The following is a 17,820-nucleotide window of genomic DNA, read 5'->3' on the forward strand; positions in this document are numbered from 1 at the left end:
GCTCTGACCATTAAATAAAGGCACACAAAGCCTGGTTACTGGCCAATCTGTTCTTCTCAAGAATGAATTGTATGAACCCTGCCTTGAGGCCAACAACATTTAGGAAACCTTTTAAGATGTCTTATACAAAAGGAAAAGGCTGCTTAAAGCATTAAGACTGAGCGTACACAAATCCAGGTAGCCAAGTTTTCTATAAATGGAGAAAATTCAGGAGAGCTGCTACTCTCCCTAGGAGTGGGTGTCCTGTTAAAATGATTCTGTTTGCTGGATATTCCTGAAGACTCCACAAAATTTCTGTTAATGTATCCACTATTAGAAAAAGAATGGAATTCATGGAAAGACTTCATTATGGAAGCCCCTGTCATCTACAAAAACATAGCGCCCTATCTAAGGTGTGACCACGACCACCAGACTGAACGTAAAATTTCCGGCAATACGTACTTTACGTAAAGAATGGCTTATTTCAGCAACAGCAGCGGCTAGGAGGGTGGAGAGCATGCCTCGGTGGACCTCAGGAGATGCCGTATGCCAGCACTGCACGGTGTGTATGAACTGGCTCAGGGGGCTTTGCATGGACTGAAGGAGCTACAAGTAAAAAGAAATAGAAATCTTGAGCAATAGATGAAAATACAATGATAGAAGTGTACCGAAAAGACTGGCAAATGCAATAGATTAAAAAGAAGAGTCCTTAAATGGTCATTAACTTTTCAGAAAATGTAGTCTAATGTCATAGAACATGTGAGCAAAATATAATACTAAGGAGAATATTGTCCGAAACGCGTCAGCTTCCTTTCCCTGACTGTTTCCAATTTTTAATCTCTGTCAAAGACTTTGATGATCCAATAAAAGTAAAATTTTAGAGAGAAAACACAAGAAGCAGAGTCCTGGATATATTTTATTACTACTTTTAAGACATATCGTTTCAACCGAGGAAACTTAGGGTCAGTTCACACGTGAACTGCCCGCGCGGGTTTTGACACCGAGAGAGCCGCGTCGAGCCGCGTCTCTCTCTTGTCAAAACCCGCCTGCCACGACCATCGCTGTCGCGGCTTTCCCCTCCGCTGTCGGCTCAAATGAATGAGCCGACATAGGAGGGAGCTGCCGGGGGCAGGTCGCTGAAGATAGGGCAGGTCGTTTCTTTTCAACGCTAGCGGCAGCCCGCCGCTAGCGAGGAAAAAAAGCCCGGCGGTCTACATAGACCACCATTGTAAAGGGGCGGATTTTGAAGCGAAATACGCTGTCAAAATCCGCCCCTTTGCCCACGTGTGAACTAGCCCTTATATCTTTGTGTACCTGCCATCATGTCTCCTTAGGATTAGTTCACACGTTTTCCGCGTGTACACATTCTATCGCGTCATTCCGCTCCAGATTAGGCCCAAATGAATGGGCTGGAGACACCGTGACTGATTCTGCTGCGGACTCCACGGCAAGATAGGGCAGCTCACTTCTTTTTTCCGCTACTAGCTAGCCGAGCAGCTTCCATTGAAGTCAATGGGAGCCATTTTTGGCAGCGGATTTTGAGGTGGATTCAAAATCCGCTGCCAAAAAACTCAGTGTGAACTAGCCCTTATACAGCAAGAGATTGGCAGCTGACAGTGTTATAACATTTATTTATTAAGCTGGGCTGTTTGCATGTTCTGATTATCTTCAAACTATAATACACTGTATCTAAAAATATGGCTAGTAATCAGATTATGGCTGAAATGCTTAGGTTGTGGGTGTGTAAAATAAGGAGCAGTCTGTGTGAAAAACCTTTCTAAAGGTCAGCTTAAATTCATCTCAGTGAGGGTAGGGGGCTGTCCTATTCTCCACCAATGATTGGAGGGAGGGGTTGGTTCTGCTCACAGCCTGCACAGACATGTCTGCAAATTGTTGCTGTGTGCAAAAGACTGAGGATTCTGCAAATCTCATCACTTATAGTGTTAGAATAGTACTTTCTGTACTTCTATCTACGTCTTGCTGCTTGTGTGGTTACAGATGGGATATTATTCTCAGACAGCAGTAGTTTTACTGACTTTGCTCATAGATTAGTTTGTTTTCCTTGTGTTTTATCGGCTTGGTTGCTTGTATTTGCAGCCCACTGTTCCTGGACTTCAGGTCACTTGGGCTTTGTTTGCAATCATATAGTTACTCTTGGCCGAATGGCAGACCGCTCCTTATTTTACACACCCACAACCTAAAGCAGAGATTCAAAATGTAAAATGTGTTTCATCCATAATCTGATTACTAGCAGCAGAAAAAACTTGATAAGAACTGCTAACTAATGGGACCTATGCCCGTACTCACTGTGTTTAATCACCACAAAATGTCAGCTCATGTCTAGACCACCTTCATTATATAAAATGCCCTTTCCTTACAGTTCTATGTAAGTATATTAGTAACAGAAACCCTCTCAGCAGTGCTCAAAGTTTTCTTATGATTTTTGCGGGTTCCAGTGCTGGGGCCCTTATCAATCAGATATTCCCCTTCTTCCAGCGCAGGCGGTCAAACTTGTAGGCCTTGGGCAGAGCCAACTGCGCATGCCCGCGGCCACAAGAAAAATGCCCGCTTACACAGTAAGTAAGCGGCCATTTTCTTGTGGCCTATGGGCATGCACAGTCGGCTCTGCCCGAAGAAGACGTGTGAAGAGGACGTTCCTGAAGAAGATGGAGGCGTCGCTGGAGAGTTCTCTGGCAGCATTGGGGACGCTCCCAGTGCTGCGAGAGAACTCATTTTCATACAGAAGAAAAACGGGATTTCTGCGGAACAGCGGCGCAGAGAAGACATCTAAAGGTAGGAGAAGAATAGCCTTTCTTAAGGCTATTCCTACATGTGCTCGAGAAAAAAATTGTCTTTTAATGATAGGATTCCTTTAAAACCCTTTCATTCTAAAAATGAGTCCTTTAACAAAGAGTTTACTAATGCTTTTGATCTTTTTGCAAGGATCTATACTGGTTTACCCGTCAAATATTTAGTTGCTCATAGCAGTTCCTCCGAGGAAGTAATCTTACTAGATTACAAGACCAATCCAGTTATGTCTTGTATACCTGCAGTGCTTCTTCTTGCTGCTTCCTCAGTCTACGAGCTGAAGTCTCTAGTGCTTTGTGGAAGATGCTCTGAATTGCATCAAGGTGCTTTTCCAGGTCAGTACAGGCATTGCTCATCTTCTCAGCCAGACAGACTTCGGTTATCTCTTTCAGTACAGAAATCAGCATTGGCAGGCAGTTATAGGACTTCTCTGTAAAAAGGAAATCATACAGCAAATGTAGCATTGAAGATTTAAGGCTGTGTCCGTTCAGCTGAGCTGCCTTCGGGCCAATAAATCCAGCTGATACCTGGACTTAGTTTCCCGGCCATGTGAAACAGCCCTTACTTATAAAATTCTTAGCTTGAACTCACAAACCTATATCACTTCATCTGACGTTTCTCCTTATTTTTACCACCTGTCCTCCCAGATTATGCAATGCATTGTGCTAATTCATTTTCATGTTTAAAGTGATGTTCCCATCCTACAGGGATATTAATAAGATAAGATAATCCTTTAATAGTCTCACCTAGAGAAATTCAGTGTGTCTTATGTTATCTTATCAATTAGGTAAAACCTGCACCTATCAGGATTAGAGATGAACGAGTACTATTCGAAACTACCGTTTCGAATAGCACGCTCCCATAGGAATGAATGGGAGCGGCCGGCGCGCAGGGGGTTAAGCGGCAGGACGCCGGCCCAGGCTGCGTCCACTCATTCCTAAACGGTAGTTTTGAATAGTTCTCGCTCATCTCTAATCAGGATCATTCAATAACTCTATGGGAGAAAAAAGTAAGCATGCAGTACCTTCTGCCACCAGATGAAGGCACCCACATCTATTAGGCATTAATGACATACACAATGGCATAATGCTCCTGGTTGTTAAGCAATGTTTGCTATTCCTATGTGTGACAGGCCATGCTACTTACCATTCTGTATTGTTGAGATAACAATTTGAAGAACCTGTGCTTGAAATTCAGAGTCACCGAGGCCGACCATGACGACATCCTTACACACAGTCAGGTATGTCTAAAACCACAGACACAAATAACACATGAGAATCATTATTAACTATTTGTTATAAAATGACAGCATACACATCACTACATATAATGTACAGCCTCTATCCTCACCTACTGTCTATCCCTCTTCCCGAATAGACTGTAAGCCCTTGTAGGCAGGGCCCTCTACCCCACTGTGCCACTGGGTCACTGTTGGGTATTGTACAGTATGTAAATCCTCAAATGTACAGCACCATGGAATTAATATGATAATGTCCAGCACGCTGAGTGTGGAAGCTACACGGGAAGCTGCACAGCAGGAAGCTAACACCACTTAAAGGCAGAGGATGACAGCAGCCACCAAAGACACCCAGAAATCACTCCAAACACTGCTAAAGTTTTAATTGCACCTGAAGAAGGGCATTTTAGCCCGAAACGCGTCGTGCTGTGTTTTGTATTTATTAAAATTTTGGAAGATCCCTAACTTGACTACTGGATTTGTGCGCACTCATCCCCAACCTCCACGGTCCTTTTGAGGTCAAGATCTTGAAGGACATTATTGTCTTGCTAACCTGTGTACCTTGGTCCACATGAGGGGAAGCAGTTGCTGCCGCCACGTTTCCAATTTGGTTGATATATCATGACACTCATAACGTGAGAAGGTAAGAGGCCATTTGGTTGGTCTACTATACCATTACCATCCACGTGTGAGATTACTACACTATATTTGGCGCTCGGTGTCTCCTCTTGTTTTCTTTTTAATATAATAATGTACAGCACCATGGAATTAATATAATAATGTATAGCACCATGGAATTAATATAATAATGTACAGCACCCATGGAATTAATATAATAATGCACAGCACCAAGTAATTAATATAATAATGCCCAGCACCATGGAATTAATATAATCATGTCCAACACAATGGAATTAATATAATAATGTACAGCGCTATGGAATTAATATAATAATGTACAGCATTATAGAATTAATATAATAATGTCCAGTACCATGGAATTAATATAATAATGTACAGCACTATGGAATTAATATAATAATGTCCAGCAGCATGGAATTAATATAATAATGTACAGCATTATAGAATTAATATAATAATGTCCAGTACCATGGAATTAATATAATAATGCACAGCACCAAGTAATTAATATAATAATGCCCAGCACCATGGAATTAATATAATCATGTCCAACACAATGGAATTAATATAATAATGTACAGCGCTATGGAATTAATATAATAATATACAACACCATGGAATTAATATAATAATGTCCAGCACCATGTAATTAATATAATAATGTCCAGCACCATGGAATTAATATAATAATGTACAGCACCATGTAATTAATATAGTAATGTCCAGCACCATAGAATTAATATAATAATGTCCAGCACCATGGAATTAATATAATAATGTACAGCACCATGGAATTAATATAATAATGTACAGCATTATAGAATTAATATAATAATGTACAGGACCATGAAATTAATGGTGCTGTATAACAAAAATAAATAATAAAAGTTCTGTCACTTTAAAGTAACAATTTCCTCACCACAAGTGTGAAATAAATCTCAAGACTCAAGAATGTACTAGTCAAGCACAACCTATTATTATACAGCAGGAGAAGAGAGGGTTCATGGCCAAAATATCTACAGGCAAACATTCTTGGTTACTAAGGCTCTGTTCATATGCATTGTCGCTCTGCTATGATCTGCTGATATATTTTGTTTTTACACTACAAATGGTGCTACAAATTTGCAATGGAGACTCTACACAGATCCGCTCATGCACATGTAAACAGAGCCTTAGGGGTTTTCCAGTGAACAAAAACTTTTACCATTGTATAAAGATCAATAGAAGGTCCCACATACTAATAGGTTTGTTGCATCCCCATTACGGTGATTCTGATCTTTCTAAACAACTGCTGGGAACCCTGATGCCTTTCAGTTCTTCCTCGCCTGAAGCACTGACTCTTGAGCATGTCGCCAACCCTGCTGTGCTCCTCCTGCTTGTCCTTCATCACATGATCAAGAGTCAGTGCTTGAAGAGGGACAAAGAACCGAAAGACTTCAGTTCCCTGGCAGTAGCCCAGAATAGGGATGCAGGATGTATTTTAGTACAATATATCCCGCTGCAGTTAATTCAGCAGCAGAAGTTTTTGTTCCCAGGATAACCTTTTTCACTTGGCTATAAGTTTTAGATAGTCAGCTAAGTCTCTGAACTCCACCACATACACACGCATGCTCAACTCTGCAGAGTGCCCATGTGTTCTCAACCATCACCATGACACCTATGGCAGAAGCTTATCTCTCATAAGAGCAAAGAATTGGGCATGTTCAAATCCAACGTCCCTGAACATCTGCTGTTCAGGGAGATTCTGAAGGACCCCGTACACTTCAGCTTTAATGTGTATCACCACTCTTAAAGGGATTTTCTGGCCCCAAATCGAGTTTTCATACCTATGGCCTATGTACAGTATAGGTTATCAGTATGTGATCTCTCCGAGACCCTCCAGGTACTGGAAGCTGCTAGTGGATGGCTGTGCTATTACTTGAATAAAAGGGGTACTGCAAGTGCTGCCCGCCCACTAGAACCTTATGGCAACTGGTGGCTGCTACTGTAGCTGATCTGTGCAGGGCCTGGGTGTCGGACCCCAATAGATCACATAATGATGACCTATCCTGTGGATATTAGTAGGAAAACTTGGCTTGGGTCTGGAAAATCCCTTTAATTGTAAAACTTATTTGATTACACCCCTAAGTAACAGGCTAATTAAATGTCCTAAAGATCTTACCTTAAGTATTCCTTGAGACAAATCACTTTGCTGCTCTGAAATGACATCATCAGACGCAAGAAATGCAAGAACTTCATTTTCAATCCAAGACCCCGTGTCCTCCAAGACTGACAGATATGTTCTTCCATCTGAGCTGAACTATATATCAAAAACAGAAATGACGCTCATCAGCGAGACCCAACACAACGTATGCATTGTGAGTGATGGCCCTCCAGACTTCTAATCACTTTACCTTGTATTGGAGGTGGATACTGAGCCTGCAATAAAGGCTGAAAGCCCTCAGGGCAGTTTCCTGAGTGATCTTGTGAGATATATCTTTCGTTGGCTTCATAAATGAGCAGAGCACCTCCTAAAATAAAAATAATCCCTTCGTCAGCTTAAAATCAATTGAATCCACAATAGGAGTTAATATGCGGGAGTGACGTCCAAAAGCCAGACACATCCCCCATCAACAAAACTTTGTTTGTACTGCCTTATGGATGCTTGGGATGGACACGCAGCAGATGTAGTGGAAAAATCAACAGTAAATGGATTAAAGGGTTATCCCTGTACCTGCAATATTCATTCTGCGTTTTATTTTATTTTTTATAATCGGCTCTCTGATATAAAATTATTTCCAGGGTAAAAAAATGTGATGAACACACTTCTGTATAGGTCATTATGAGACAGCCCTTATAACAACACAGTCACTGTCACAAACCAGGCACCCCCATCCACACCAATGCAGTAGGAGATACTGTACAACTTACTTTTACAAGCCCCAGAACCTTTAAAAGACTATTTAACTTCTTAGTTTGCACAGACAGAAGGCATTCTCGATTCATGGTGTGGGTCATAATGTAGTCCATATAATCTAGTGCAAGCTCCGGCTTACTCTCCATTGTATCCTGAATGCGGACTTGTCGTCCAGAACCAGAATCCTTTCGGGTCTATTAGAGGGGGAGAAAAAAAAACTAATTACATTTTTCATGATTATCTCTTTGCTATAGATGCTACAGATCGAGCCCACCACCAACTGATAAGTGGATATACCTGAATCAATTGAAGGCATTCCTATCTTAAAATATCTTTTGTGGGAAGAGATAACTTTCTTCCAGTGCATTCACTTCTTTGGATTAACACCCTTACTACAGTAGAGGGTCCCCTGACGTCCCAATTACTTGATTTGCAGAGTTCAGCAGGGGGTGCCAGTAATCTTGTCCTCTGACTGCCCTCCTGATGCTCCAACTCTCACACGACCAACTCCACTCTACATAAATTTAACTTGAGCAGAGTCGGTGAAATCACAGACAGCTGGGAAGGCTGAGCACAGAGACTTGGGTCATCCCTCCGGGTTCTGTAAGGGCTAGTTCACATGAGGCAAGTTGATAGCAGATTTTGACGCAGAATCCGCCTCAAAATCCGCTGCTCCCATTGACTTCAATGGGAGCCGCTCGCTTCATTTTTCCACTAGCTGGTAGCGGAAAAAAAGAAGCAAGCTGCCCTATCTTTCCATGGATTCCGCAGCTGAATCGGCCTTGGCACGAAGCTCTGGCCCATTCATTTGGGCCTGATCCATCACGGAACGCCACGACAGGATGCCAGTGCACGGCAGCCGTGACAGAATGTGTACACACGGAACCCCGAGTGAACTAGCCCTGAAATCTAACATTCAGGGCCCTCAGAGGGTAAATGTCCTGTGACCCCCCCCCCCCCCCCCCATATAACCTCTTCAATAAGGCTTGAGGGGGTAGGGGCATCAATTAGAAAATCAGACTGTGTTCATATTACACAGATGTTACTAAGTATCCTGTTTTATCACCAAATCTGGGCTTTAGCCTGTTTTACCTTCTTCTCGGGGAAGCTCTCAGACATCCAGTCATTTATAAGCTCCAGTATGTGGCCCACTTGCCCCCAGCGACACAGGCAGTCTATGAGCGTAGCGTACTTGTTTTCTTCAGCATCCTTAGGTAGGTTTCTCAGCTTAGAGAGTACAGAGCAGCTAGAGGATAATGGGGATAGAAATGCATAGATAAGTGAAAGGTGTAACAATAAGCACAGATAACGCCAAACCATCCGAGTAATGCCTACCTGAATGTTGGAACAGCAGATGGAGGCATAAAGGAAGCCAAGATTATTAATGCTACAGTGCAGCGCTCATCCTGCGGGTGAAATAGGGAATGCACACTATGTTAGTATAGCAAATATATACTAGATGAAATCATGAAAAATGTTCTAGAAGACAACATAAAAGAGGAGACATTCATGGTTCAGAAATGTAATTTGTGGCAAACCCCACTTTATCAGCATGGAAAATTACTGCAAAAGCACAACGGTCCCCCCAGAGCTTCAATGGTCCATAACTTTTCAGACAATTGGGTTTTATCTCATAAAGCATATGATTCTGGATCAAAATGTAATGCTTTATGACAGCTTTCTCCTTGAAGAACCTCTGTAAAGTTGTGGCCATTAAGTGTCTTCCTCCTTTGTAATTTGCCGTTCACTCCCTGTTACTAGAGAAATTCCGTCTTTAGAAACCAGCAGGTTCAAGACAAGAACACAGTAAGTTGACGGGCAGGTCTATCGCCTCCTAGTGAATGGAGGTGGAAGGAGGGGAGTGGCAAGTTTCTCTTTACAGCCTCTACTGCTCTGTGCTTCCCGCCTGTACAATGCTTAGAGGAGTCTGCATCTTCTCACAGCCCCAGCAGCTCTACAGAAATAGCTGTAAGGAGAATCTATCTACTTCTTACTGCTTGTGTTATTCCTGATGGGATGTTACTCATAGATAGTGAGTGTATGGTGGTCAGATTTCTTATTTTCTGCGTCAGGGATCTTTTTTAAGCATTATAACCTGGATTTGGAGTCCAATGCCCCTGGATCTCCCAGATTATATTCACTTGGACATTTCTCAGTTATTTGTTTGCTATTTTACAGTGACTCCTGTCACAATTATATAAAAACATTAATAGAAAAAATGGACGGGGGAGGGGGTACGCAGCCTGCTTTCTATAGTACACACCCCCTGCCTTTCAGAAAGATGCAAAATGTGCTGCAGCCATAACACGGCTATTATCAGCAGTAAAATTGATAGGACACTCTGTATGAAGGCTTATACAACCACGCCACAGATTGTCCAGCAAGACCGTGCACCTATTTCAAAATTACATAAAAATTCAGCTACCAACAGGAAAATTAATTGAGTTCACCTTTACCTCCTTCTGTTATGTAGGACTCATTTGCACACTTACCTTAAACACTCTGAAGTAGTCGGGGAGCACAGAAGCAAATTTACTTATGGTGTACTTCTTGGCTTCTTCATTTTGATCGAGAGCTTTTTTGATACTTCGCCACAGAATGACCACAATTTCCAGCAAACTGGCCATAGATGCCGCATCTTCGGTAGACAACACATTTTCCAATACCTGAAAGCCAACAAAAATAGAATTATTCTGCAACATATACTAGAAAGACTCAACATTTAGGAAAAACTCAGAATGGGCCGAAAGAGATACTCATGGTTTGTGACATAGTTGTAGAGGTGGCAGACGATAATGTAGAGGCATTGCTGCACCCTTATTGCCCCTTGTGAATGTTCCATAAAGAGTCCGCTACAGTTAGCAATATCTACTAGTAAACAAGATGTCTATTGAAGTTGTCTCTCACTCTGCAGCGGTTTTCTCTGATCCTGATACAAACGGCCCAGTAGAAATCCTGCTCAATAAAGGCCAAAAAGTTGCAAAACTCCATTATGCAACTTTTTGATGTCAGAATTCTGGAGTACATCCTCTATAGGACCTTGCACCAAGGCTGTTGCCAAAGTTGCAAAATGGCTCTATCAGACTATGCTTGTGTCGCCAGCGTGGTTGTAGGCTCTTAGCAAATCAATAATATTCTCAGATCTTGGCAGTGCTAATTCACTGAAAACCTGTAACCAGAAAATTGGTCCCCTGTGTTACAAATACTGCAAAAAAACTATGAAGATAAAACAAAGCCTTTGCTGCAGAACAAGTTTCCACGTACGCTCTTATTACTTTTCTTTTGACTCTCTTCCTCATTTCCATCATCATTCTCCTCATCTTCATCCCGAATGGCTTTCTGCAAGCAGGCATTCAAACAGCGCCTTATAGTAAGCATGAGTTTGGCTGAAAGAGTAAAAGTGATTCAGTTAGACAATGTAGATGGATTAAAGGGTTTCCAAACCCAAAAGGATTTTTCATACTGATGATCTATCTACAGCAGACCTGGGCAAAGCCCGGCCCCCGGGCCACATCCGGCCCTCTGACTGATTCAGTCCGGCCCGCACAGCTTGACTAGGGAGGCGTGTCTAGGGGGCGTGTCTTATTGCCGGCAGGACAGGGAAAGAAGATGGAGACGTGTGGTGTGTGTCATAAGGTACTGAGAGATGCAGGGGGGAGAGAGAGAGTGTGTGTGTGTGTGTATATGTGTCTGTCTATCTGTGTCTGTCTATCTGTGTGTGTCTATATGTGTGTCTGTATGTGTGTGTCTGTCTATATGTGTGTGTGTGTATATATGTATATGTGTCTGTCTATCTGTGTGTGTCTATATGTGTGTGTGTGTCTGTATGTGTGTGTCTGTCTATATGTGTGTGTGTGTCTATGTATGTATATGTGTCTGTCTATCTGTGTCTGTCTATATGTGTCTGTCTATATGTGTGTGTGTGTCTGTATGTGTGTGTCTGTCTATATGTGTGTGTATGTGTGTGTCTATATGTGTGTGTCTGTCAGTAACCTAGGGGCAGAGATGGAAGGGGAATGTTATACTAGGGCAGAGATGGCAGATGGAGGGGGGGACATGAAACTGGGGGGGGGGAACGACATGAAATGGGGCAAATATAGGAGGATATGAAAGTGAGGGAGAAATGGAGGGGGGGACATGAAACTGGGGGTAGATGAAGAGGGCACCTAGACTGGGGGGGACATTAAACCTGTGGAGGAAGCTGTGGGGGGACCTGTCTGCCTCTAGTTGCCCCCAGTTTAATGTCACCCTCCAGCTACTCCTACGGTTTAATGTCTGCTTCCAGCTTCCCGATTTTAATGTCCCCCTCTAGTTGCCCCCAGTTTCATGTCCCGCTCTGTCAATTTATTGCCCCCCTCAAACTACCCCTACTGTTTAATGTCCCCCTCCAGCTGCTCCAGTTTCGTGTCCCCTCTAGTTTCTACCAGTTTATACTGGGGCACCAGGAGAGGGACCTAATACTGTGGGGCAGTTGGAAGGGAACATTATAATGTGGGGGCATATAATGTACAGGTGACTATAGGAGGATAATACTTTGTGGGGGAACTTGGAAAGATGATTGGGAATGGGCGGAGTCAACATAGAAGTGGGTGGAGCTAAATTTGCCATGGCGCGGCCCTCTAGCATAGTTTCAATTTCTTATTCGGCCCCATGGGAAAATTAATTGCCCACCCCTGATCTACAGGATAGGCCATTAGTATGTGCATTTTGGTGGTCCGACACCCAACCCCACACAGATCAGCTGTTCCAGCAACCTCTAGGTGCCAAAAGTTATAAAAGTGGACGGGAAGTGTGTGCAGCTGATTCTAATAAGTATTAGGATCGGATCTGCAATCCCCCAAACTACACAGTGAACAGGGCTGCAGTCCCTCTCCTATGACATGAATAAGAGCAGCCTGCATGTGCTACCCGTCCTCTATAACTTTTAGCGCCCGGAGACTGCTGGAAAAGCTGATCTGCACAGGATCTGGGTGTCTGAGCTGCACAGATCATATATATATATATATATATATATATATATATATACACACAGCAATGTGCTGCATTTACCTATATTGGTGGGAGCGGTGTGTTCAAAGGTGTACTGATAAAACTTGCGCGCGGCTCCGGGGTTCATTTGTATAAGTGCTACACATCGCTCACACCACGTCTCCTCTGGTTGATTGACAGGTAAGAAAGAGTTAAACATAAGGTTGACAATACGGCGACAAACTGGTCGTGAATCGATTTCAAGGCGGGCTAAGAGGTGTTCCATGGGGCAAATTTTCCAGAACTGAAAGAGAAAAAAACAAACAAACAAAAAAAAAAAAAACATAAATCAAGTAAGGCCGGGCACTAGTCATGGGGTCTCTCCAACTCCGTTATTGTCAGTCACAGCAAGGAACCAATTGTGTCTGTTTCTCTGTTCTACTCGTGCTCCAATGGACCAAACGGACATCCAAATGCAGGTGTGATCCTAGCCTAAGCTACAGTAAAACATTACATATGTGCCAAGTTTGCTAAATTTGGAATCTTATTAAAAGGGGGATTCCAGACCCTAATTCATGCTTGATACTGATACCTACTGGATAGGGAATCAGTATCTGATCTGTGGGAATCTGACAGCCAGATCTTGCACGGATCAGTTGTTCCTTCAGCCTCCAGGCACGAGAAGATGCAATGTATGGAGACCGCATCTGGACTGTTCCTATTCAAATAACAGGAGCAGAGCTGCAGTTCTCCAGAAACACCAATATACAGTGAACAGGGCTGCTGTGCGGTCCACTACTCCACTCACATAGACTTCTGTGTACACACAGATTCAGGGAGAGCTGTTGATCAATGTGTATGGGTGGAGATCTCAGGACTCTTACTGTCTCTCCTAGGAGTCCTGTCAGGATTTTGTCTGCTTTTTAATTTAAAATCCTGCACCAAATCTTATATACTTGCAAATCGCAGTGCTCAGCTTCTCTCCCTGTATCATAATCTGCTCTCAGATAGGGTAGCAGTAATAACCTGACAGGAGCAGGTGAAGTTTTTTTGTCAACGACCTGTGTGTTATATGTATACATATAGAACACTTCTGTTAGTAGATAAACCACTTAAAGGGGTTTTCCGGGCACAAAAATATTTGCTTGTTTAGTTTTTTTGTTTTAAAACATGTTTGTTAGTGCTATTAATGGGTTAATAAATGCACCCATATACCTTTAGCATATTTTGAGTGATTTCTGGGTGTCTCCTAGTACCTCCTGCTTTTGTTTATGTGCTTCTGCTTCCTGCTATGTATCTTCCTCACTAACCCCTCTCACCTCACTCCCCCATCCATCCTTACTCCCCCCCATATACCCCCTCCCTGTCTCTCTAGCTATCCCGCCCTTACCTACCGGCTCAGCCCAACCCCTGACCCATATTATATACTTACCCTCCACGCTTCTTCCAGCGAGATGACTCCACCTGCCAGACGGATTCTGCCTATGTGCGCTCTTCTCCTCCAGCGATGATCTACCTCTACTGTGCATGTGTGGATGCGCGGAAGAGATGAATTACCGGCATCACAGCACTTGGAGAAGAGTGCGCACCCTTCAGAATCAATACAGAAGGAGCAGCCATCTCGCCGGAAAAAGTGTGGAGGGTAAGAATAATGGGGTGGATGAGGGGAGAAGTAGTAGTAACGATCCGTTTCAAGAAATGGGGAAATGGATCATCACCGGATACTCAGAAAATGTTACATGACCACTCCAGGGATATCAGTAACTATACATATTTGATTAATAATCTTATTTAGAAAGTAGGCAGGGGGAGGGTGTTTAGATTAGTATAGGGATTTCCAGTTATCCCGGACAAGCCCTATAAGTACATTAAAGAACCACCTATAATCACAATGATGCGATACCTTAGCAGCTCGGACAGCCTTTATCTTCAGCAGCATGTCAACAAAAGCCACGCGGACCTTCTCAGAGTTATCGTGGAGACTGTTCTTCAGTGCTGGCAGCATCTGTTCTAGTAAAGGATGACTCAACTTGTTGTCCAAAAGAATGGTCAGGCACTGGGTGTAAGAGACAAAAAATATTCACATAAAGAACTGAAAAAACCCCAAAGCAAAACCGAGGCTTCATCTTTACAGTCCCGTATACTGAGAAATGTGCAATACCTCTCCCTATGCAGTCTGCACTTTGGATGTTTGTATATTCGATATGCTTCCCTCCTTTTTAAAGGAGGTATTAACTCTCAAGACAGTATAAAACTACACATCTTTGGCTTATAACAGCTTAAAGGGGTTTTCCGCATAAAATTTATTTTTACAAAAAGGTCTGTTAGTGCTAATAATACCGTTAGCAGATATTTTAGTGATTTCTGGGTTTCTTTGTAAGCTGCTGGCATTCTCTGCATTTGTTTACATGAGTAGCGTCCTGTCTGGGTTTCCTACAACTACCATGATGCCTCACACCACTCCCTCCTATACTCACTCACACCTCCTCCCTGTTCACCCACTACACCCTCAGCAGTCATCTTTAGACTTCTAGTTCTAACCTTCTCTTTTGGCTGTAATATTGTAATCATCTCTGTATATCATCATTACAAAAAAAAAAACAACTTGATAGTCTTCAGTAGTTGATACCTTTTTAAAGGGGCTCTATCAGCAAAATCATGCTGATAGAGCCCCACATATGCGTGAATAGCCTTTAAAAAGGCTATTCAGGCACCGTAAATGTTATATTAAACTACCCCCCAGTTTTAAAATAATACCCTAAAAAAGAATGTGATCTACTTACCGAACGTGCACGCTGGGTGGGAATTCAGGGTGCGCCGTCTTCTTCCTCCGATGTACTCCGGTCCCGTCTTCCTCTGGCGCTCGCGAACGGACTTTGATAAAAAAAAAAAAAAAATGACCTGGGCACATGCGCAGTAGCCGTAGTAAAAAACGCATGCTACTGCGCATGCGCCAGGCCATTTTTTTTAATCAAAGTAGGTTCACGAGCGCCGGAGGAAGACGGGACCAGAGGACATTGGAAGAAGAGGAGGCGGGGATGAAGATGAAGACACACCCTGAATGCACGCCCAGTGTGCACGTTCGGTAAGTAGATCACATTCTTTTTTAGGGTATTATTTTAAAATGGGGGGGAGGGAGTAGTTTAATATAACATTTACGGTGCCTGAATAGCCTTTTTAAAGGCTATTCACGCATATGTGGGGCTCTATCAGCATGATTTTGCTGATAGAGCCCCTTTAAAGGCTAACTAATAATGAATAAAATAAATTTACTTGAGAAAGGAGCCGAGAGTTCCGAAACGTTGTAATCTGTCATCATTATTAGTTAGCCATTAAAAAGGTATCAACTACTGAAGACTATCAAGTTTTTTTTTTATTATTATTATATTTCCTACCCACTGGCTAACACGGTACGAGAACAAACACTTTCCTTATCATCATTACAGTCACTCACAGAAAGCTTAATCAATTCTTGATGCTTTTTTTGGCATTTGGTATAATACATGCTGTATATATGCATGCAAACATACATAAACAGTATAACTGAACCACAGTGACCCTCACAAAGTATAATGCTCCCTAGTGGTCACTGCACAGTATAATGCACTCCACAGAGGCCCCTACACTGTATAATGAGTTCCACAGTGGCCTTAGCACGGTATAATGCACTCCACAGTGGCCTCTGCACTGTATAATGCGCTCCACAGTGGCCCCTACACTGTATAATGAGCTCCACAGTGGCCTTAGCACGGCATAATGCGCTCCACAGTGGCCCCTACACTGTATAATGAGCTCCACAGTGGCCCCTACACTGTATAATGAGCTCCACAGTGGCCTTAGCACGGTATAATGCACTCCACAGTGGCCCCTACACTGTATAATGAGCTCCACAGTGGCCTTAGCACGGCATAATGCGCTCCACAGTGGCCCCTACACTGTATAATGAGCTCCACAGTGGCCCCTACACTGTATAATGAGCTCCACAGTGGCCTTAGCACGGTATAATGCACTCCACAGTGGCCTCTGCACTGTATAATGCGTTCCACAGTGGCCTCTGCATGGTATAATATGGATTACGCATGCACACTCCGTGTTATACGGTACTACAAAGATTCCCCACCGAACATTAGTATGAACCTAGTGTCACTGAAGATCCAATATCCCACACAAGCCAAAGCAGGACATTTTATTGCTTTGACATGTAGCATAAGGAAAGTTACCTTAAAAACAGAGCAGCGCACATCAGCCGAGCTAACATCAGCAGCCAGATCGCCAAGGATTTTTTTCATAAAATCTGCCAAGATTAACGGTGGAATCATCTCCCAGTACTTAGCAGAAATTTTACAGACCCCCAAAACTCCAGTAGATCGCACAATAGGCTGTGGATCTTCTAAAAGGTTCTGTAAAGGGTAAAATAAAAACACACATAAATATATATTTTATATCAGTACTTTTATTTATGTCTTAAAATAAACTGTAAAAAAAAATAATAAAATAAAATAGAAAAAACTTACAAAAAGTTCTTCAAACTGCTTTTGGATTTCATTGTCCATGTCCTCATGATTCATATTGGGATCCCGCAAGGGAAAGGCTTCGACAAATAACAAAGCAGCATTGGATCGAACCTCTGAATTTCTCGCCTATTTTCAAAATGTAACAAATTTTGTTATTAATTCATGATAGAAGATAAAGTAAAATATGCAAAGTCACAATATTACAATCTACATATTTTATACACGGAAATGTGCATTAACTGAAATGAAACCTCCTAATGTAAAGTAAGTGAACATTTTGCTGCATAGGTATTAAAAGGAAAATGTCCATTAAGCTCAATGTATTGGTAGTCATAAATATTTTTAATGTTCCGTTGTCTGGCAATGTCACCTAATTGGGTAATTCGTACAGAAGACGGATGCCTACACAGGGCTCCAACCAGAATTTGCAAATGGTTTCAAAACTTCTCAGTCTTGGTGCATTTATGACGATCCCGCTGCCTCTTTAAGAAATAAAAATACTGTCTTGTTCATTGGTTGTCTGCTAAGGAACAACCTGCCTCAGTGATTGCCAACACTGTCTGTTCAGGCATGTGCCCTGCCTTTGCTGGTGGAGGTCCTGCACCATATGTGCCATGCCTGCGGTAAATGAGTGGCCTCGGCATCCCCAGGAATACACCTGGTGACATATGTACGTGATGTCATTGGGTTCTTTCAAGCCACTGTTGGCCTCATTGTTCGTATGTTGCGCCGAATTTGAACATGAAGACACGGTGTGCGGACAAAAGCGGTGGACA

The 17,820-nt window shown here is 42.7% G+C and overlaps 1 protein-coding gene across 1 annotated transcript in view; it reads right to left on the reverse strand.

The window, feature by feature from the left end:
- NCAPG2 (non-SMC condensin II complex subunit G2) overlaps window positions 1-17,820 on the reverse strand; it is a 39,271-nt gene that overhangs the window by 3,942 nt on the left and 17,509 nt on the right. Inside the window, exons 11-24 of the mRNA XM_075271553.1 lie at window positions 17,045-17,170; window positions 16,751-16,930; window positions 14,434-14,586; window positions 12,612-12,834; window positions 10,827-10,948; window positions 10,055-10,228; window positions 8,898-8,968; window positions 8,655-8,808; window positions 7,577-7,756; window positions 7,055-7,176; window positions 6,828-6,960; window positions 3,934-4,033; window positions 3,027-3,217; window positions 442-585 (exon numbers count right to left, since the gene is read on the reverse strand). Of these exons, the coding sequence (XP_075127654.1) occupies window positions 442-585; window positions 3,027-3,217; window positions 3,934-4,033; window positions 6,828-6,960; window positions 7,055-7,176; window positions 7,577-7,756; window positions 8,655-8,808; window positions 8,898-8,968; window positions 10,055-10,228; window positions 10,827-10,948; window positions 12,612-12,834; window positions 14,434-14,586; window positions 16,751-16,930; window positions 17,045-17,170 (2,073 nt within the window). The remainder of the gene's footprint in view (window positions 1-441; window positions 586-3,026; window positions 3,218-3,933; window positions 4,034-6,827; window positions 6,961-7,054; window positions 7,177-7,576; window positions 7,757-8,654; window positions 8,809-8,897; window positions 8,969-10,054; window positions 10,229-10,826; window positions 10,949-12,611; window positions 12,835-14,433; window positions 14,587-16,750; window positions 16,931-17,044; window positions 17,171-17,820) is intronic.

Source organism: Leptodactylus fuscus, chromosome 4 (genome assembly GCF_031893055.1).
Source record: "Leptodactylus fuscus isolate aLepFus1 chromosome 4, aLepFus1.hap2, whole genome shotgun sequence".
Lineage (NCBI taxonomy): Eukaryota > Metazoa > Chordata > Amphibia > Anura > Leptodactylidae > Leptodactylus > Leptodactylus fuscus.